We start from the raw sequence: 15,052 nt of genomic DNA, 5'->3' as shown, positions 1-15,052 counted from the left end.
GCTGTAAAGTTGGTAATTTTAACATGGGGGAGATACAGATTTGACTCACTTGTGCAGCCAGCCTCAAGCGGCCATTCAATGAATTGCAGTTTAACTCACTTCCGTGTTGGTTTCAAGAGAGAGACGGGGAGGTTGCCGCTTGGTACAACAGAATAGATCCCTGCAAACATGCTGGCTTTTAGCGGGCACAGTGGGCTAGGGCCAGCCACACCAAACCTAAACAGGCCCACAGCTTTGGGCTCACCGCGGGCTCTCTGTGAGCAGCCGTCATTAGCGGATTGCCCACATTAAGCCCATGATGACCCAGTGTGTTCATTTGTACCTTTGGGCCCATGCAGGTTTTGTGTAGGCAGCCCACTTTCATTTCCCACACTCTGTTTGGCTGCTTTTTAAATTTAATGTGAAATTCAATAAGACCTTCCATTTATAACTCTGCACAGAAGGAATAATAATAATAAAAAAATCCATTATTTGAGCTGGATTGTGTCTACAAGACGCATGATCCCTTAAAAACTCATGCACAAATCTTACTTTAAAAATACTTTTTTTTTTACTGGATATGATGTATGAAGTAGGGTCCAAAATTATACCATGCCAATTGGTGGTAAAAAATCTGTCTGGCTCGTAATTTAAAAAAATCTACAAACCTACTATTAAAGCATGAATTTGATGTAATCCTAAATAATGTAGTCAATAATATGCACATATGCAGTTCATTTGGGACATTACCAAAACATTTTACAGACAGAATAACACATTTATTTCTCTCAATTTTACTGATTCTGAGATATAAACTCGGAATTACGACTTGAGAGGAAAAAAGTCAGAATTGTGATATTAACTCGAAATTATTACGTTTTTATTATTTTTTAAATCTTTTATTCTGTGGCTTCAATAAACTGCGACAGCAGAACTGTCACTTTCTGCCACCAGGTATCCCTGCCCACACAACACGTCAACACTGTTCGCAAAGACACAAATGGACTATTCAGTGGACAAAAGAAAAAAAAAACAATTCCATAAAACAGTTGAAAGTTTTGATTTTTAAAAACGGCATGTGATCTTGGAACTTTACAGCGCATGCATTATAAAGATTGTATGTCTATCTCTCACAGCCTTGTTCTCATATGCATAAAATTAGATTTGGCGTCTACCCCTTGTCTATGACTAATATATAAACAAAATATAAATAAACTCACAGTAGTGAACCATGAGCTGTGGTTCAAGTGACCAAACAGCGGAAAAGTTCGTTTGCAATCAACCACAAAGAAGAGATGATCAGAAGTGGGTGTTTTAATAGGTTAAAACATATTATAAACTATTAATACGCAAGCCAAAGAAAGAAAAAAAGAAAAAGCTGTGATTACCTGCATGTCAAATCTTTATGAAACATAAAAGTAGCAGAACATTTGAGAAAAACAATGCAAGGCAGGAATTTTATATTCAGACGTGCCATCTGATCTGTGGTGAGATTAAGCATTATTTGTTGCAAGTTTCATGAAACTGGGCTAAGAAGCTGCTTTCAGGCCCAAGAAATGCCGTTAGTCTGTGGTTTACATGCAACTTCACTGCAAGTCTGAACAAGTCAGCGCTGTAAAAGCAAGATCTCCATTCAAAACAGCAACATTTAATACCAGACAAGAACAGTATATATCTTCCACTCATCGACCACACTGCATGTTTAGACATAAAACAATTCATTAAGCAGCAAACAAGGTAACACACAAAAACATGCACGCAAATACTCTTGTTTGTGCAGATCAACCTCGTGGTTAAAACCACCAGTCGTGGAAACTCCCGTTGGACTCAAAACTTTATAACTTACAGGTCTTTTTGACAACTTCCTCTTGTGGAAAATAGCCCCAGTGCCCACTACTTTCAGCACTTTATGTTCAACCAATAAGTATTTTAAATCTACTTTTCATAACTTCAGGGTTCTCAAGTTTTATCAAAAGCTTGGAGTGAGATCACATGCGGTTGGGGGAGGAGCCCTAATGGAGCCCCGCCCCCACTTGTCCCCGCCCCCCAATTTTACCCATTGTTCATAATTAACCAGCACAATTTGAAAATATAACAATTGGCAAATCTGATAAATGACAGAGAAATTCATCACATCAAATATAGCCTACTCTTTAATGTTATATTTCAAAATTACAAATAAGTTATGCAAAAATTACAAAAATATAAAAAATTGCTGCAAACAGTTTGAACAGTGTCTAGTTGAAATGGTATAATGATTTATTGTGTGGTGGGACATTGTGAACAAATGACATATTAGAGTATTATTAAGGTGTGTGTGTGTGTGTATACACAAGAGTGTTTTGTGTTGTAAGTGTTTGAAAAATACAAATGGCAATTAATATGTTTTGACAGGACAGGATATAAAATATTAGAGCACTCTGCTTTAATACATAGCCTTGATGTAACTAGAAAGACTATTAATACAGTATAATATATAATTTAAAATAAAATAAATAAATTTAAATTTATTTAAAATAAAATTAAGAAATACATCTTCATTCCTTCCCATACCCACTAACATTTCCCTTAGTTTCAGATAACGTAAGCTAGCCAAACTGAGCCAAAGCTTCTGGCCTGGTTGCAAAGTAGTTGTAGAGTTTTTGACTGCATCAATAATAATGTATGGGTTATATATTAAATGTTCTAGCCTAAAAATGTTTGACGAGCTTTCTTCCAACTTACCTTCTCCATCATCACGACGTGTGTTCGCGCGATGTTGTTGGTTACCTAGTAACGAACGTACGGTGGCCGAGAATGTTCCGTCAACTTCCGTGTGTTCGCGCGCCTATTAACGAACGCAATCTGGCCGAGATACGTGCTGGCGGCAGGAAACTTCACTTTGTGTGCCCGCGCCTCGTATACAACGTTATATATAAAGCTTGCAGGACAACTTGGTTGGCATTGCCTTTTCAGCGTGAGAAATACACGGTGTGGCGTGTGAGCGTGTGAACTGGTTGAATTGCGTGTGTCTCACGGCCAATGCGTGAGACTTGAGAACCCTGTAACTTTAAACATTGTGTGTCAAATAATCTCAGAACTGATCATTACTAACTGTCTGCATTCATACAAGTATGAGTACATGATGTCGGCGTCAGTGGCCTCGTGGCATTTGCGCTCGGGCGGCCCGAGTTCGAGTCCCGGCTCGTGGACCTTTCCCGATCCCATCCCCCGTCTCTCTCCCACCTCGTTTCCTGTCATCTCTCTACTGTCCTGTCACAATAAAAGGAAAATCACCAAAAAAACAATAAAAAAAAAAAAAATATATATATATGAGTACATGACAACAGATTTTGTTCAACTTTGTTTCAAATCTGATCTCAATTTCCATGTTCAATACTGTGCATTTGATATGAATCAGAATACGCAACTAAAGTGTTTAAATCTATGAAATCCCACAAATAGAAGTACAGAAATGTTAAAATTTATATTTTTATTTACAAATTATGAATATTATAAATCATTAAATATCATACATCATTACATTTTTATTGGCTGTAGAAGAGAGTAGGTGGGCTGATCCATGGCCTGAGACCTGCTTCCACCGGGAGGCATGGATAATTCAATTTCAGCATACTGAAAGATTAAGATATTAGCAATGAATGGCCATTTATGTAAGGAATAATGTACAGCCAGGCGATCATTATCATAAAATAAAACCTCTGACATGAAGTAGATGTGTCTGAACGGGTTTACTTTGCAATAATCAATTAAATCTATAAATGGACATGAAACAGAGATCTGACAAATTAGAAGTGCGGTTATGTGAGACATAAAACTAGTGCAATGTACAACAGTCAAATATGCATTTTAGTGGTCGTTATACTGTACTGTAGTTGTTTAATATTACATATTCATTCAAATAATGGATCTACAACACTATGTGAAAATAGTATGCTAATTAAGCCATTTTTAAAAAAATGAAGGTAATATTCATTACACAATTATTCTTACCTCAGCTGGAGTTGTACTTTGAGGGTTCTCTGAACTATTTTTAGATCTTCTAGTTGCATGAAGGCAGTTCTTCACCACACCTGAAGAAAACAACAGTGAATAAACATCACCTTTTGACAGTTTAAACAAACAAAATTAAAAACTAAATTAAGACTGATATAAGATAGGATATTGTTGCATATGTGTAGATCTAGATCTTGTCTACTTGTAGTTCGTTCAATCACCTTCATTTATATAGCACTTTTAATAATACAGATTGTTTCAACAGTTTTACAGTGATAATAGTAAAATAATGGAACAGAGATTCAATGACACTTTTACTGTAGTAAAACAAATGCAAACCTATTAATGCAATGGTCAGAAGCACATTCAGCAGGACAGATACGATGATGGTCATATTTCTCCATGATATCTGGTGTTGTGGAGCGTCATCTGTCTGATTCCTGTGGACGGAGTCTGTAATATTCTTATGGACAAAGTCTGTAAAAGGTTTGTAGTTCAATCTTTATTCAGTTTCAGTCTTTAACAGAACAATAAAACTATTATTAGATCTTCATACAGTATATTCAATATGGAATCCATAATGTGGTTTATAAAGACATGAAATGATAAAATAACTCACCGCTGATGTAGATTTTGGTGCCGTTGTTGAATTTAGTTGGTTCACTAGTTTTCACACAATAATAAACTCCTAATTCATCAATGGTGATATTTCTGATGAACAGACGACTGTTAGTTTTCACTGAGTATTTGTGTTCAGAGGTGTGGTTTTCATATTTACCTCCTTCAACTGTGCTAAGATAAGAGCGTAAGATCAACACTGGAGGATCCGGTAATTTCAGTTTGTACCAGTAAATCTCCTTTATATCAAGATCACAGGTTATAATCACATCAGATCCTAAAGTTACTGGTGTGTTTGTTAGACTCTCTGTGGCTTGATACAACATGAACAGATCTATGAGAGAAAGAAAAACACGTTTATTAAGATATAAAATCAAAAGAAAACTGACTCAATCAAATGTGACGTGAGAAACTCACAGATCTGCAGCTGTATGATCTTCATTGTCTGATCCAGATGAATAATATCTGCTATATGTGATCATTCACACATCTCAAACTGTGTGCGGAAACATCAGCAGCTTTAGATAAAACCTCGACCACACAGACCAGAGAGGAAGTCAGAGATGAACACATGATCACACAGCACGTTCTTATTAATTCCTTCTTCCAATCAATTTCATTAACATCATTATATGAAGCAAGCTGGATTATATCAAAGTCCACTTTGTACAAATATAAAACAGAAGAGCAAAAAACTAGATTTAAACTCCAACCCAAATCAGCCACACAAAAATGGCCAACAGGCTTTTTGTTATGCATATTTATGATTTGCAAAACACCACTAACTCACGTTGGAATGGAAAGATGTTGGAGTGGTTTAAAATAATTTGCACTTAAGTATATAATTTAGCCAAAAATCACAGTATCACTGACCACAAAGTCAACTCAGGGCTTGAAAAATCTGTGCATTTGCAATTTGAGGTTTCCACCAGCAGGTGCTACTGAAGTACTAAATGTCCTGAATGTGTAAATGCAATAGAGTATACAATGATTTACAATTACAGTTGCTACTTAAGAAGAGGCCCTTGCAATTTAACAGAACTGGAATGTTTTTGCTAAGAAGAGTGGGAAAATATTCCCAAGTCAAAATGTGCCAAGCTGAGAGACTCCTATCCAAACAGTCTCAAGACTGTAATAAAATCAAATGATGCTTCAACTAAGTATTAGTTCGGGAGTGTGCACACTTTTGCAGTAAGTCATTTTTTATTTTATTTTTTTTTATCTCTGAAATGTGTCACTTTAGTTTTCAGTGGTATTGCATAGGTTGTCATTTTTACATTAAACATACAAAAGGTCTGATATGATTTATCTTTATTTCATCACAAAAAACTGCTGTTTTAACAGAGGTGTGTAGACTTTTTATATTCACTCTACATATCACTAAATATATATATTTTTTTGTCATTTTATATTGCTTTGTTGTAAAAAAATAACAACAAAGATGTAAACAATTATTTATATGTAATTATCCTATTAAGTATAACACAAAAACACTGCTTTAAGTTTAGTATTTAACAATAACTATAGCATTCAGGAAAATGTGTCAGATAGCACGAGAACAGCAAGTGGATGTATCTTATTTTATTTGTCTCTGTGACAAATTGCTTATATCCCTATACTATAGTAAGTGTCGTATTGTACATGTAACAAAAAACAACCAGAGCACTAATTACAGAAACAAAACAAGCAAACCAAACAATGTAGCAGCAAAAATAATATCAAATATAGCTGCAAGTAGTGACACTTTTGTAGTGTTTTGATGTTTTATATGTCAAAAGAGTCCAGAGTGTTAGCATTGTGATCCACTGGTCCAAACATGAGTATGAAAGATATAATGATTAAACAAGCAATTCCTTCTACAGTGGTAAATAAAACAGATACAGATTGAGAATAGTAGTCAACAGCAAACACAACTGGTCACTGTCGCTAAATGTTATCAAATGTAACAGGCACTCGAAGCAAAATTCAGATAAAGTGCAGAGTAAGTCCCAATAGAGCAGTTAGGAAAGTCATAATCTTCTGTGATTGTGTTTCCATGGATGAGTTTCTTTGTTTCTGAGCTGGTTCTGCAGGCTTTTCTGTAAGAAAAACAAAATAATGTAGAGAGAAGCAGTTCTGTATTTAAATTTAAAACTCTGTAATTTACCAAACAAGGATTCCATGTACCTTTGACAAAGAGCTGCAGCTTCTTTTCCTCGTTTGATTTTTGAATAAAACAAGTGTAGTGTCCTGCATGAATTAACTCCACATTTTTCAGCGTAATTGAATAGTTTCCGTTTGCATAACCTGAAGATAAACTTTCCGTTCGATTCTGGAATATTGTGTCCTGGTCTTCTAGTGAGAGTTGGCCATTTATAATATTAAATACGTTCCTGCTTATATTGTGTCGCCAAAATACATCACTTTGTTTATTCTCATACAAGCACGGCAAAGTGACGGAGTCTCCAACAACACGCTCAAATTTGTTTGAGGAGTCCTGCAGAAACACTGGGGAAAAGAGTAATTTATGTTAGAAAGCAAACAACAATAAAAACTGCACCAAACTTAAAATACATCAATAGATACCAAATATCTTAATTGAGGTCTGTGAATACTAACCTTGGCCTGTCAGATGTAGAAGTAATACAACGAAGCAGCATCTGCACAAATGAGAGAAAGCAAAGTTAATATTTGATAAACAAAGGCTGCACCATCTATGATTCTTGTGCATATATATTACTATTATGCTTTTTCAATTATTCCCTTTCATGCAGTGTGTAATATAGCTGTTTGTGAATGTAAAGTTCTGCACAGTTTTAAAGTCGAAAGTGTACGATTAATAAAGTTATTATCTCCCAAAAGAAAGAATCGACTCTGAACCACCAATACGAGTCGTTTGTGTTTCGAATCCCACTGTTTGACGGTTCTACATCACTACAAGACACATTTGCATAATGCCCGTCTATGATGTACGTCTATGATGTACAGCCATTAAATGTAATTTTACTGACGACTGCTTCTCAAATCTCAAAGTTCAACGCAGGTTTCACTTGCTCTTGAAAGATGGGTCAGTACCCAGTTTATTTGGACCAGCTTGCTCCTCAGAATCACAACCTGTAAGTATGAATAATTATTGATGCATATACTTTCTACCGGGTGTTCAAAATACGTAGTTTTGTGTTTTATATTGTGTAAGTTTCCGGCTAACTCACGTTATTACCGTCTTACTGAAATACTTCTGCTAATCAGTTGTGGGCCACTATTACCTAAAACTGTGTCTATTAATGCAGATCGTCTGTCGTTCTCACTACTTTGAGTAAAGATGAAGGATGGAGCAAGATTTGTTTTACCAACGTTTATGTTACATCAGCCATTCACGTTAGTGCTGGGTGAAAATTATATGCTCCGTTATTTATACAGTTCCCGCATGTGTAATAAATTAGAAATATACACATCGGTTTGTTGATAGACATACTCTTGTTAATTCTGAAGGAAATGAATTACAGTTGCAACATCTCATAATGTACCTCAAACTGAGTAGTGTATCACTGAGAAACATCCAGCAATAAACACTGTCATTGTCACGTTATCTTGAGTTTGGAAGAATTTATCGGTTGAAAGGAACGGAGTTCATTACACCCAAACAGACATTTGAGATGCTGTGCAAATGAAATTGATCCACTGATTAGTCCAGTTAAACAAAAGGAGGAAAATCAGTTTGTTTCAAAATTAAGGATTTAATCAGTAAATGCTTTTCTATGTAGTTTGTCTTAATTTATTTATTATTATTTTTTTCTGCTTCAATTGAACATACGTTTTTATATGCATTTTTTTTTTAGAACTAATACAAAATCTTGGTGTTTCCATCCAGCGGTTATGCAATATCTCAAAATTTGCATAAATATAGGCAAATGGAAACACAGCTAATGACAATTGTGTCCAGAGGAGTGCATGATTTCAAAGCCATACATCATCCTTGTAGTGAAGATAATATTACACACACACACACCATTTTCAGCCTGGGGGTTTACTGCCACCACAGTGAAGATGTGCCTCACTTGTGCCCACACGTGAAGAATTCGCCTCATTTGCCAGTTGCCAATAGTTATTGGAAGCCTGATTCATTTCCACGAACAGGTTTGTTTGTTTCAACGAACCAGTTGAGAAAATTATTCAGTGGTTCTTTTACTCCATTGCGTAATGACGTCACTAGAATGTATTTCAACTCAGTGTCATGGTATATCAAGTAGAAACAGTCAAACAAAACTGCAAGTAGAAAAACCTATGTTTTTAACATGTGTGTTTTTCAATTGTTTGGTTTAATAACTAGGCTAAAAGGGGGAGTGACATTTTACCTTTGCGATTATGACTATGCTTTCAAAGTTTGCTGGCTTGAGGAAAAATTCTTCTATTTAACATTTAAACTCATGCAAAGTGTATGCACATCGACCAAAAAAAAAAAAAAGATTAGTTCACAATGTCTGGGTATGTGGTGCTTCGGAGTCTGTAATCCAGTGTTTTGGGTGCCAAGTCAAATGGATCACTAGGCGTGTTTCCATTACAAATTTGTGCAAAACATAACTAGGTATTGGTATCAATTTCAGTATCTATCAGCGAGTTATCCTCACAAGAGGGCCAGGATGCAACAAAGCATGACATCTTCACATTCTCTATATAGGGTAAGGGAAGTGCTGGACGATTACTGACATACAACAGGCCGGGTGATATACGAGTAAAAACATTAGGAGAACTTTAGCTGAAAGTTAGGGGAATATTCTGCAAATCTAAAAATAGTCTTCTATTTCTGTAAAGCAAAATTTCCCAGCTAACCAAAAACAAATCTTAACCCTCTCGTCAACAGCACAGCGTTTCCCACAGGCAACGGAAAGTTTTCTAAAGCCCTATGTTCAGTACATGTTTCTTTAAATGATTGCAACCAATTAGAAGGGTTGAAAAAGTTTCAGTCCAATAAGGTGTGGGAGTCACTATCAAGCACCATTTGAAGGCGGGACATCCTTTTCTGACACATAGTCACAGGAGCACATGGTGTGAGAAGAAGGCAAGGTTTGTATGCTTTAATAATCTTATTTAAAATTACATGAACTGTACATAACAAATATGTGTGTATGTATGAAGGTGTAGAGAAGCCTTTTGGCAGGTTTTATGACGTTTTTTATTTTATTTTGCATGTTCAGAAATTCAGTTTTTCGTTTTGTTGCCTCAGGGCAAAGTTGTGCAATAAGGGGTACTTTTGAAAGATGTATTGGACAATACCTCACACTGGAAAATAATGTGCTACTGCTTTTCTCTCCGATACAGTAGGAAATTAAATTAAATGTGGAGGATGTTAGTTGTGACAAGATGGTTGACAGGTCAGTTTACGTGACAGGATGTGACAGAGAGCAACCGTTAAAGACGCTATTTTATGACAGGATATTATGTCCCAAAGCTTGTCTACTCTTCTGCTACACACTCAAAAGTATGAACTTTTTCTTCAGAACACAGAATGGATGTCAATGGAGAAGCTTTTGAGCCTAGCCTGCATGATACTCTATTTGTTTCTGGAAGCTGTTCTCAAATGTGCAGCACACAGATAAACATTGGGATTATAATGTTAAGGTATACTAAGGTTAAATAAATTTTAACCACAATTTTAACCAGTTCGCCAGCCTTAGGAAGGTCAAACAAATGAGTTGTGGAAAAAAACAGCGTCTCTTTGACATAGCAGCAGCTCAACCAGGCCTTTTTTACATATTCTGTGGGCGGGGATTATTTAAATGAGTGACATTTGACATATGACTTCATAAAGCCTGGAAAAAAATGAGCCGTTCGTTCGGTCTGGTCTTTGAGCTTTGTAACCTTGGAGATCTTTTTTATGCTCAAACAGCAACATTTACATTAAGTAAAGTTGAAAAAGTGGGAAAGCATAATAAGACCACTTTAATGAATTGAATGCCTGTCCGCTAATCTTCAACGTTTTACGCTAGACAATCCTTTTGTTGGGAACGATATGTAGATTTAATGAATAAAGAGAAGATCAATTAAAAAAAAAAAAAAAAAGTGTTATATTGTATGTTGTTTAATGAAAATAAAAAATGAAATGTTCTTTCTATCGCTGCCAGTTTAATCTAGTATTGTAATGATTTATGACTGATGTGTGCCTTTCGATGATGATATATTGCTTTTTAATGAATGAAGGTAAACATTTATTAAATGTGTATTAAATTCCAATTAGGTTTTTAGCATTTAATGCAACTAAAAAGGTCCCATTGTCAGGTAAGGTCCGGTTGCTCGGTGATCTCATATCACATAATCTTATTTCACTGGTTAAGGTTAAGTTCAGGTGTAGGGAAGGTTTAGGGGTTCGAATTTGTTGTAAAATAGCGACACACATCATAATCTGAAAATCATGTCTACTATACATAAAAAGTATCATATCGACCCCTAAAAACAAGCGATTAAGGACACAAAAGTGGATACAGGCTGGAACGAACGGGTAAATTGTGGGATCCTGACACTCAGTATGCACTAAAAATACACTACTTGTGCAGTAAACATTTTGTCACTGGTAAGTCAAATATCCAAAAGTCAGTTTTATATATTATATTTCTGTAAGCTAAGCTACCCTTAGACCTAGGCTGTCGCCGATTACGTTCCCCTCCAGTGGGCGTAGTTCTCAGAGTAATATGACACATTTTGTCTCCTTAAATGCTTGTTTTTTGGGGTTGACAGCTTAAACTTATTTCTGAGTTTTAAGCTTGTTTGCTGTACACCATGTCACTTAGCAGCTTTTAGACATTGTTTTGTTTTTATTATAAGTCAGAAATTACAAGGAGGCAGCTTCTAACAATGCAAAGGCCATCCTTAAAAATATTTTGCTTTGCAGTAACAGCAAAAAAAAAAAAAAAAAAGTCAGTAGGTAGGTCTATTTTTTTTTTTTTCAAGATTCAATGTAAAAAATTAAAATAAAAAAAAAGTACAATTTTGGTCATGCGATATCGAATTTAAACACATTTGCATATCGTGACGTCACTGACACTTTTTCCAGAACTTTCGTGTTAAGTTAAAGCGGTGTCGAGAGAAAAAAAGAGAGAGATTTTGAGAAGAAAAAAAATTTTTTTTATTAAATAACATTTGAAAAACCTGTATAAACTGAACACCAAAGAACAATAGGCTATTAACTATTGACCGGTGGTGAGGTGTTCATGTAACGTGACGCCACGTCATGGGGTGGCGCCACGCACCTAAAAGCTGTCACAAAGAACCGGCAAAAGTAATGATTATGAATATGTCAAATATAGCAAGGAGACATTTCAATTGTTTATTAATAAAACTAAAACTGAATATGTTTTCTGTGTCAGTGTCGGCTGCAAAGATGAAGTTACCGATGCTGACTCGCATATAATCAACATAGATGATATTCATATAATCAACATAGATTAAATAAATATAAAAAAAAAAATCTGGCAAGTTTACAACTGGTCCTAAATTGACAGGGTCGGTCGGGTTACGGCAAACAAGAATATTTTTAAGGATGGCCAAAGTCAATGGAGACGGTTGGATTGTATTTTGGAGCTCCCGAGTCCCACCCCGTTTTGGAGTTCCCACACCCATTTGGGAATCTCCAGGCTGCAGTCACTATCCTTCTCCTGTCGTAAGACCAATCAATCACGTGACTGAAAAGAAAAGTTTATTTTTTTTCCACGAAATGTGCGCTCCAGCACGGAGCTTCATGAGAATTGCGCTGAGTAACGTAAGCCTACTCGATACGCGATTTGAAGCTTCAGTGTCTGACTAACACCACTATTTTGAACACTTTATTGTTGATTCAGTTTATAGCGGTCTGTGCTTTAGGTTAATATTTTGGTGGAGCTTTGCCCCTCCTGCCCTTACAGACGAGATGCGGCTGTTTTTTTTACTGTTAGTAAATCTGCTTAAAAAATTCTGTAGTAGCCTATAAAAACCGCTAGTCTATATAAATAATTGTGACATGATCATGACTGCCATCGGCAATCTCACCAATCGTTAAGGCCGAACTTCGAACACACCTACTTAAAAATTGTGCACGTTGTGTGACATGGGATCGTCAAAGCACAAACATACCTTAGTGTCATGGTTACCATGTAGCGGTCGATCGCCAACAATGATCAGCGATTTAGGCGTCTTCACGTTTCTCTTACTGTTTTCCAAATGTTTCTTTCCAAACGCTCCACTCCAAATTCGTAGGCTATGCCCTTCTGTGTCGTTCGCGAACGATCCGGTCATTGCGTGCGTCACATGACAAATGAACCAAAGACTCGGAAGGTAAATTAAATATTTATGTTCCCTGTAAATTATCTTTGGCTGCATTATAATGATTTCTTCATTCAAAATATGATTGAGATTGCGTAGGTGGATGTTTTCGGGGAATTTGGCTGTTAAAAGTATAACATTTAAAGCCACTTAAATGAACGAAATTACTCAAATAAAGATTCGTTCATTATGATGAACGAGAGAGTCAGTAAAATGATCCGAACTTCCCATCTGTACACTGCATCAGAGAATGTCTAATAGGAAGAGAATTGGCACTCTCTGCTTACTTCCGGTTTCTGGACTGGCTGCAGTAACACGTCTCTGTCCATGCGGGGGCGCTCGCAGGCGAGTGCAGAATGAATGGAGGTCTATGGCGAAAAACCCTCAAAATCCACTTTTCTCAGGATATAATTTTTTGTCTAGTAATTTGAATGTTGTATTCGAAAGGAGATGCAAAGAAATTACACATTGCTGGGTGTTAGATTTTTTAGAGTCACTTATTTGGTTTAAAAAGTCTTTTAAAATGTCAATGACGTCAGAATGCTGACGTCATTAGCAGAATGCTAGCGTGTTATGGGCAACAACAACTCAACCTGTAAGAAATCGAAAAGAAATATGTACTCGTTCATTCAACTTTCGACCTATAACCCATGTTGAACTTGCAAAACCTACAATAAAATCTGAGATTTCTCAAAGGCAATCAGGTGAAAGAGACACATTTAGCCGTATAGCCCCATAGACTCCCATTCAGTCTGCACTCGCCCGCGATCACCTCCAGTGGAATTCTAATGGAACTGCAACCAAGATCGATACAATGGGGCTAATAGGAAGTGCCAAGGCTCTCCGTAGACGGGCTCTGATGCCATGCACTTCTTCTTCTTGTAGGATTCCGGCAGTGTAGGCGCTGCTGAGCGTATTACTGCCCACCACAGGTCAAATTTTGAACTAAATTCTTACATACAGAATCAAGATATCATTTACAATGTCAGGACGAGCTTTTGATTTTCCTACTTTTAAATTTTCTAGAGCAGCTGCAGAATCAGAGCAAATAATGACTTCCCTTGGTTTTCCTTCCTCAATCCACCATAGAGCCCATAAAATTTCCATTAATTCGGCAGTGAAAACAGAACTTCCATTAGAAATGCGTCGACCAATTTCCAACCCTAGCTGTTCCACATATACCCCAAATCCAGCTTTCCCACTAACTGGATCTCTAGATCCATCTGTAAAAACGATCATACTCTCACTAACTGAATTAAGATATTCCTCTATTTTTGGTGCCACCTCCCATTTATCTTTTTCCTGAAGAAAACCAAGCTCAACACACACTTCAGGCAGCACCCAATAGGGCATAGGTAACCAACTTGTGTGTTCTACGATACCTCCCTGATCCATGCTCATCTTCCCTGCCCACTTATTTATTATGACAAAAAAATGATTGTATCTATTATCTCCAGCAACCTCTTGCAACAGACACCTTGCTGGGAAGGTATGATTACACCCACTAAGTTTTACCCAGTACTGTATCCCTAACTTAATGCGTCTTAACCATAATGGCATCTCTCCCATTCCAATGAGCAGACCAGGGACTGGGGTAGATCTGAAGGACACTAGCACTCTTTGTATCTGTTTTAAAACAAACTCTACATTACGCCCTCTTTTCCAAATAGCCCGGTCATTTGCAAATAAAGATAACCCGAATCCTCATTATCCTCATATCATTTATCATTATATTAAATAAAACTGGACTTATTACACTTCCCTGTGGGGTTCCAATCTCTATGTCCGCAGTTTTTGAAGTAACACTACCAACCTTTACTTGAATTGTTCTTTTCATTAAAAACTCCTTTATCCAATTAAACATTCGTCCCCTAACTCCCATATCAAAAATTGTAACCATCAAACCCTACTTCCACAAAGAATCATTAGCCTTCTCAATATTCAGAAATACACTCACTACTATTTCCTTATTACTAAATGCCCTATTAATATCTTGATCTAAAACTGCATTAATATCTTGATCTAGACTCCATTGTAGATCTTCCATTTCTAAAACCATTCTGTACATCAACAAATTGTCTTACTCTAAAAAATGCTGGGTTGTGTTAACCCAATGTTGGGTCAAATATGGAGTAACCCAACGTTGGGTTAAAAATTCAATTTAAAAATGGACAAACCCAGCCGTTGG

At 36.4% G+C, this 15,052-nt stretch overlaps 1 protein-coding gene across 2 annotated transcripts; it reads right to left on the bottom strand.

Moving 5' to 3' along the window:
• Positions 1-2,521: 2,521 nt before the first annotated feature.
• On the bottom strand, positions 2,522-13,109 carry LOC307169345 (uncharacterized protein). 2 transcript variants are annotated; one of them, XM_079889942.1, is made up of 8 exons: positions 12,676-13,109; positions 7,192-7,232; positions 6,760-7,080; positions 4,595-6,671; positions 4,315-4,452; positions 3,973-4,052; positions 3,503-3,594; positions 2,522-3,231 (listed from the first exon to the last, which is right to left on the bottom strand). In XM_079889942.1, exons 4-8 carry the CDS (start codon positions 4,917-4,919, stop codon positions 3,216-3,218), a joined length of 651 nt encoding a protein of 216 aa, XP_079746068.1. In that variant the 5' UTR covers positions 4,920-6,671; positions 6,760-7,080; positions 7,192-7,232; positions 12,676-13,109; the 3' UTR covers positions 2,522-3,215. The 2 variants fall into 2 exon arrangements, with proteins under 2 accessions (XP_079746068.1, XP_079746069.1); XM_079889943.1 differs by having other exon boundaries at positions 4,315-4,428.
• Positions 13,110-15,052: the final 1,943 nt, after the last annotated feature.

The sequence above is a fragment of the Squalius cephalus genome (genome assembly GCF_949319135.1).
Source record: "Squalius cephalus genome assembly, chromosome: 13".
Classification (NCBI taxonomy): domain Eukaryota; kingdom Metazoa; phylum Chordata; class Actinopteri; order Cypriniformes; family Leuciscidae; genus Squalius; species Squalius cephalus.
Note: the sequence above shows the minus strand (reverse complement) of the source record. Positions and strands in the feature narration are given on the sequence as shown.

What these genes read in the sequence shown, in the direction of transcription:
- LOC307169345 (XM_079889942.1), bottom strand. Translation starts at nt 4,919, where the DNA reads ATGTTGTATCAAGCCACAGAGAGTCTAACAAACACACCAGTAACTTTA. An exon ending in CACCAAAATCTACATCAGCG is followed by an intron (nt 4,453 to 4,594) that starts GTGAGTTATTTT and finishes AACCTTTTACAG; the next exon opens with ACTTTGTCCATAAGAATATT. An exon ending in AAAGTACAACTCCAGCTGAG is followed by an intron (nt 3,595 to 3,972) that starts GTAAGAATAATT and finishes TTAATCTTTCAG; the next exon opens with TATGCTGAAATTGAATTATC.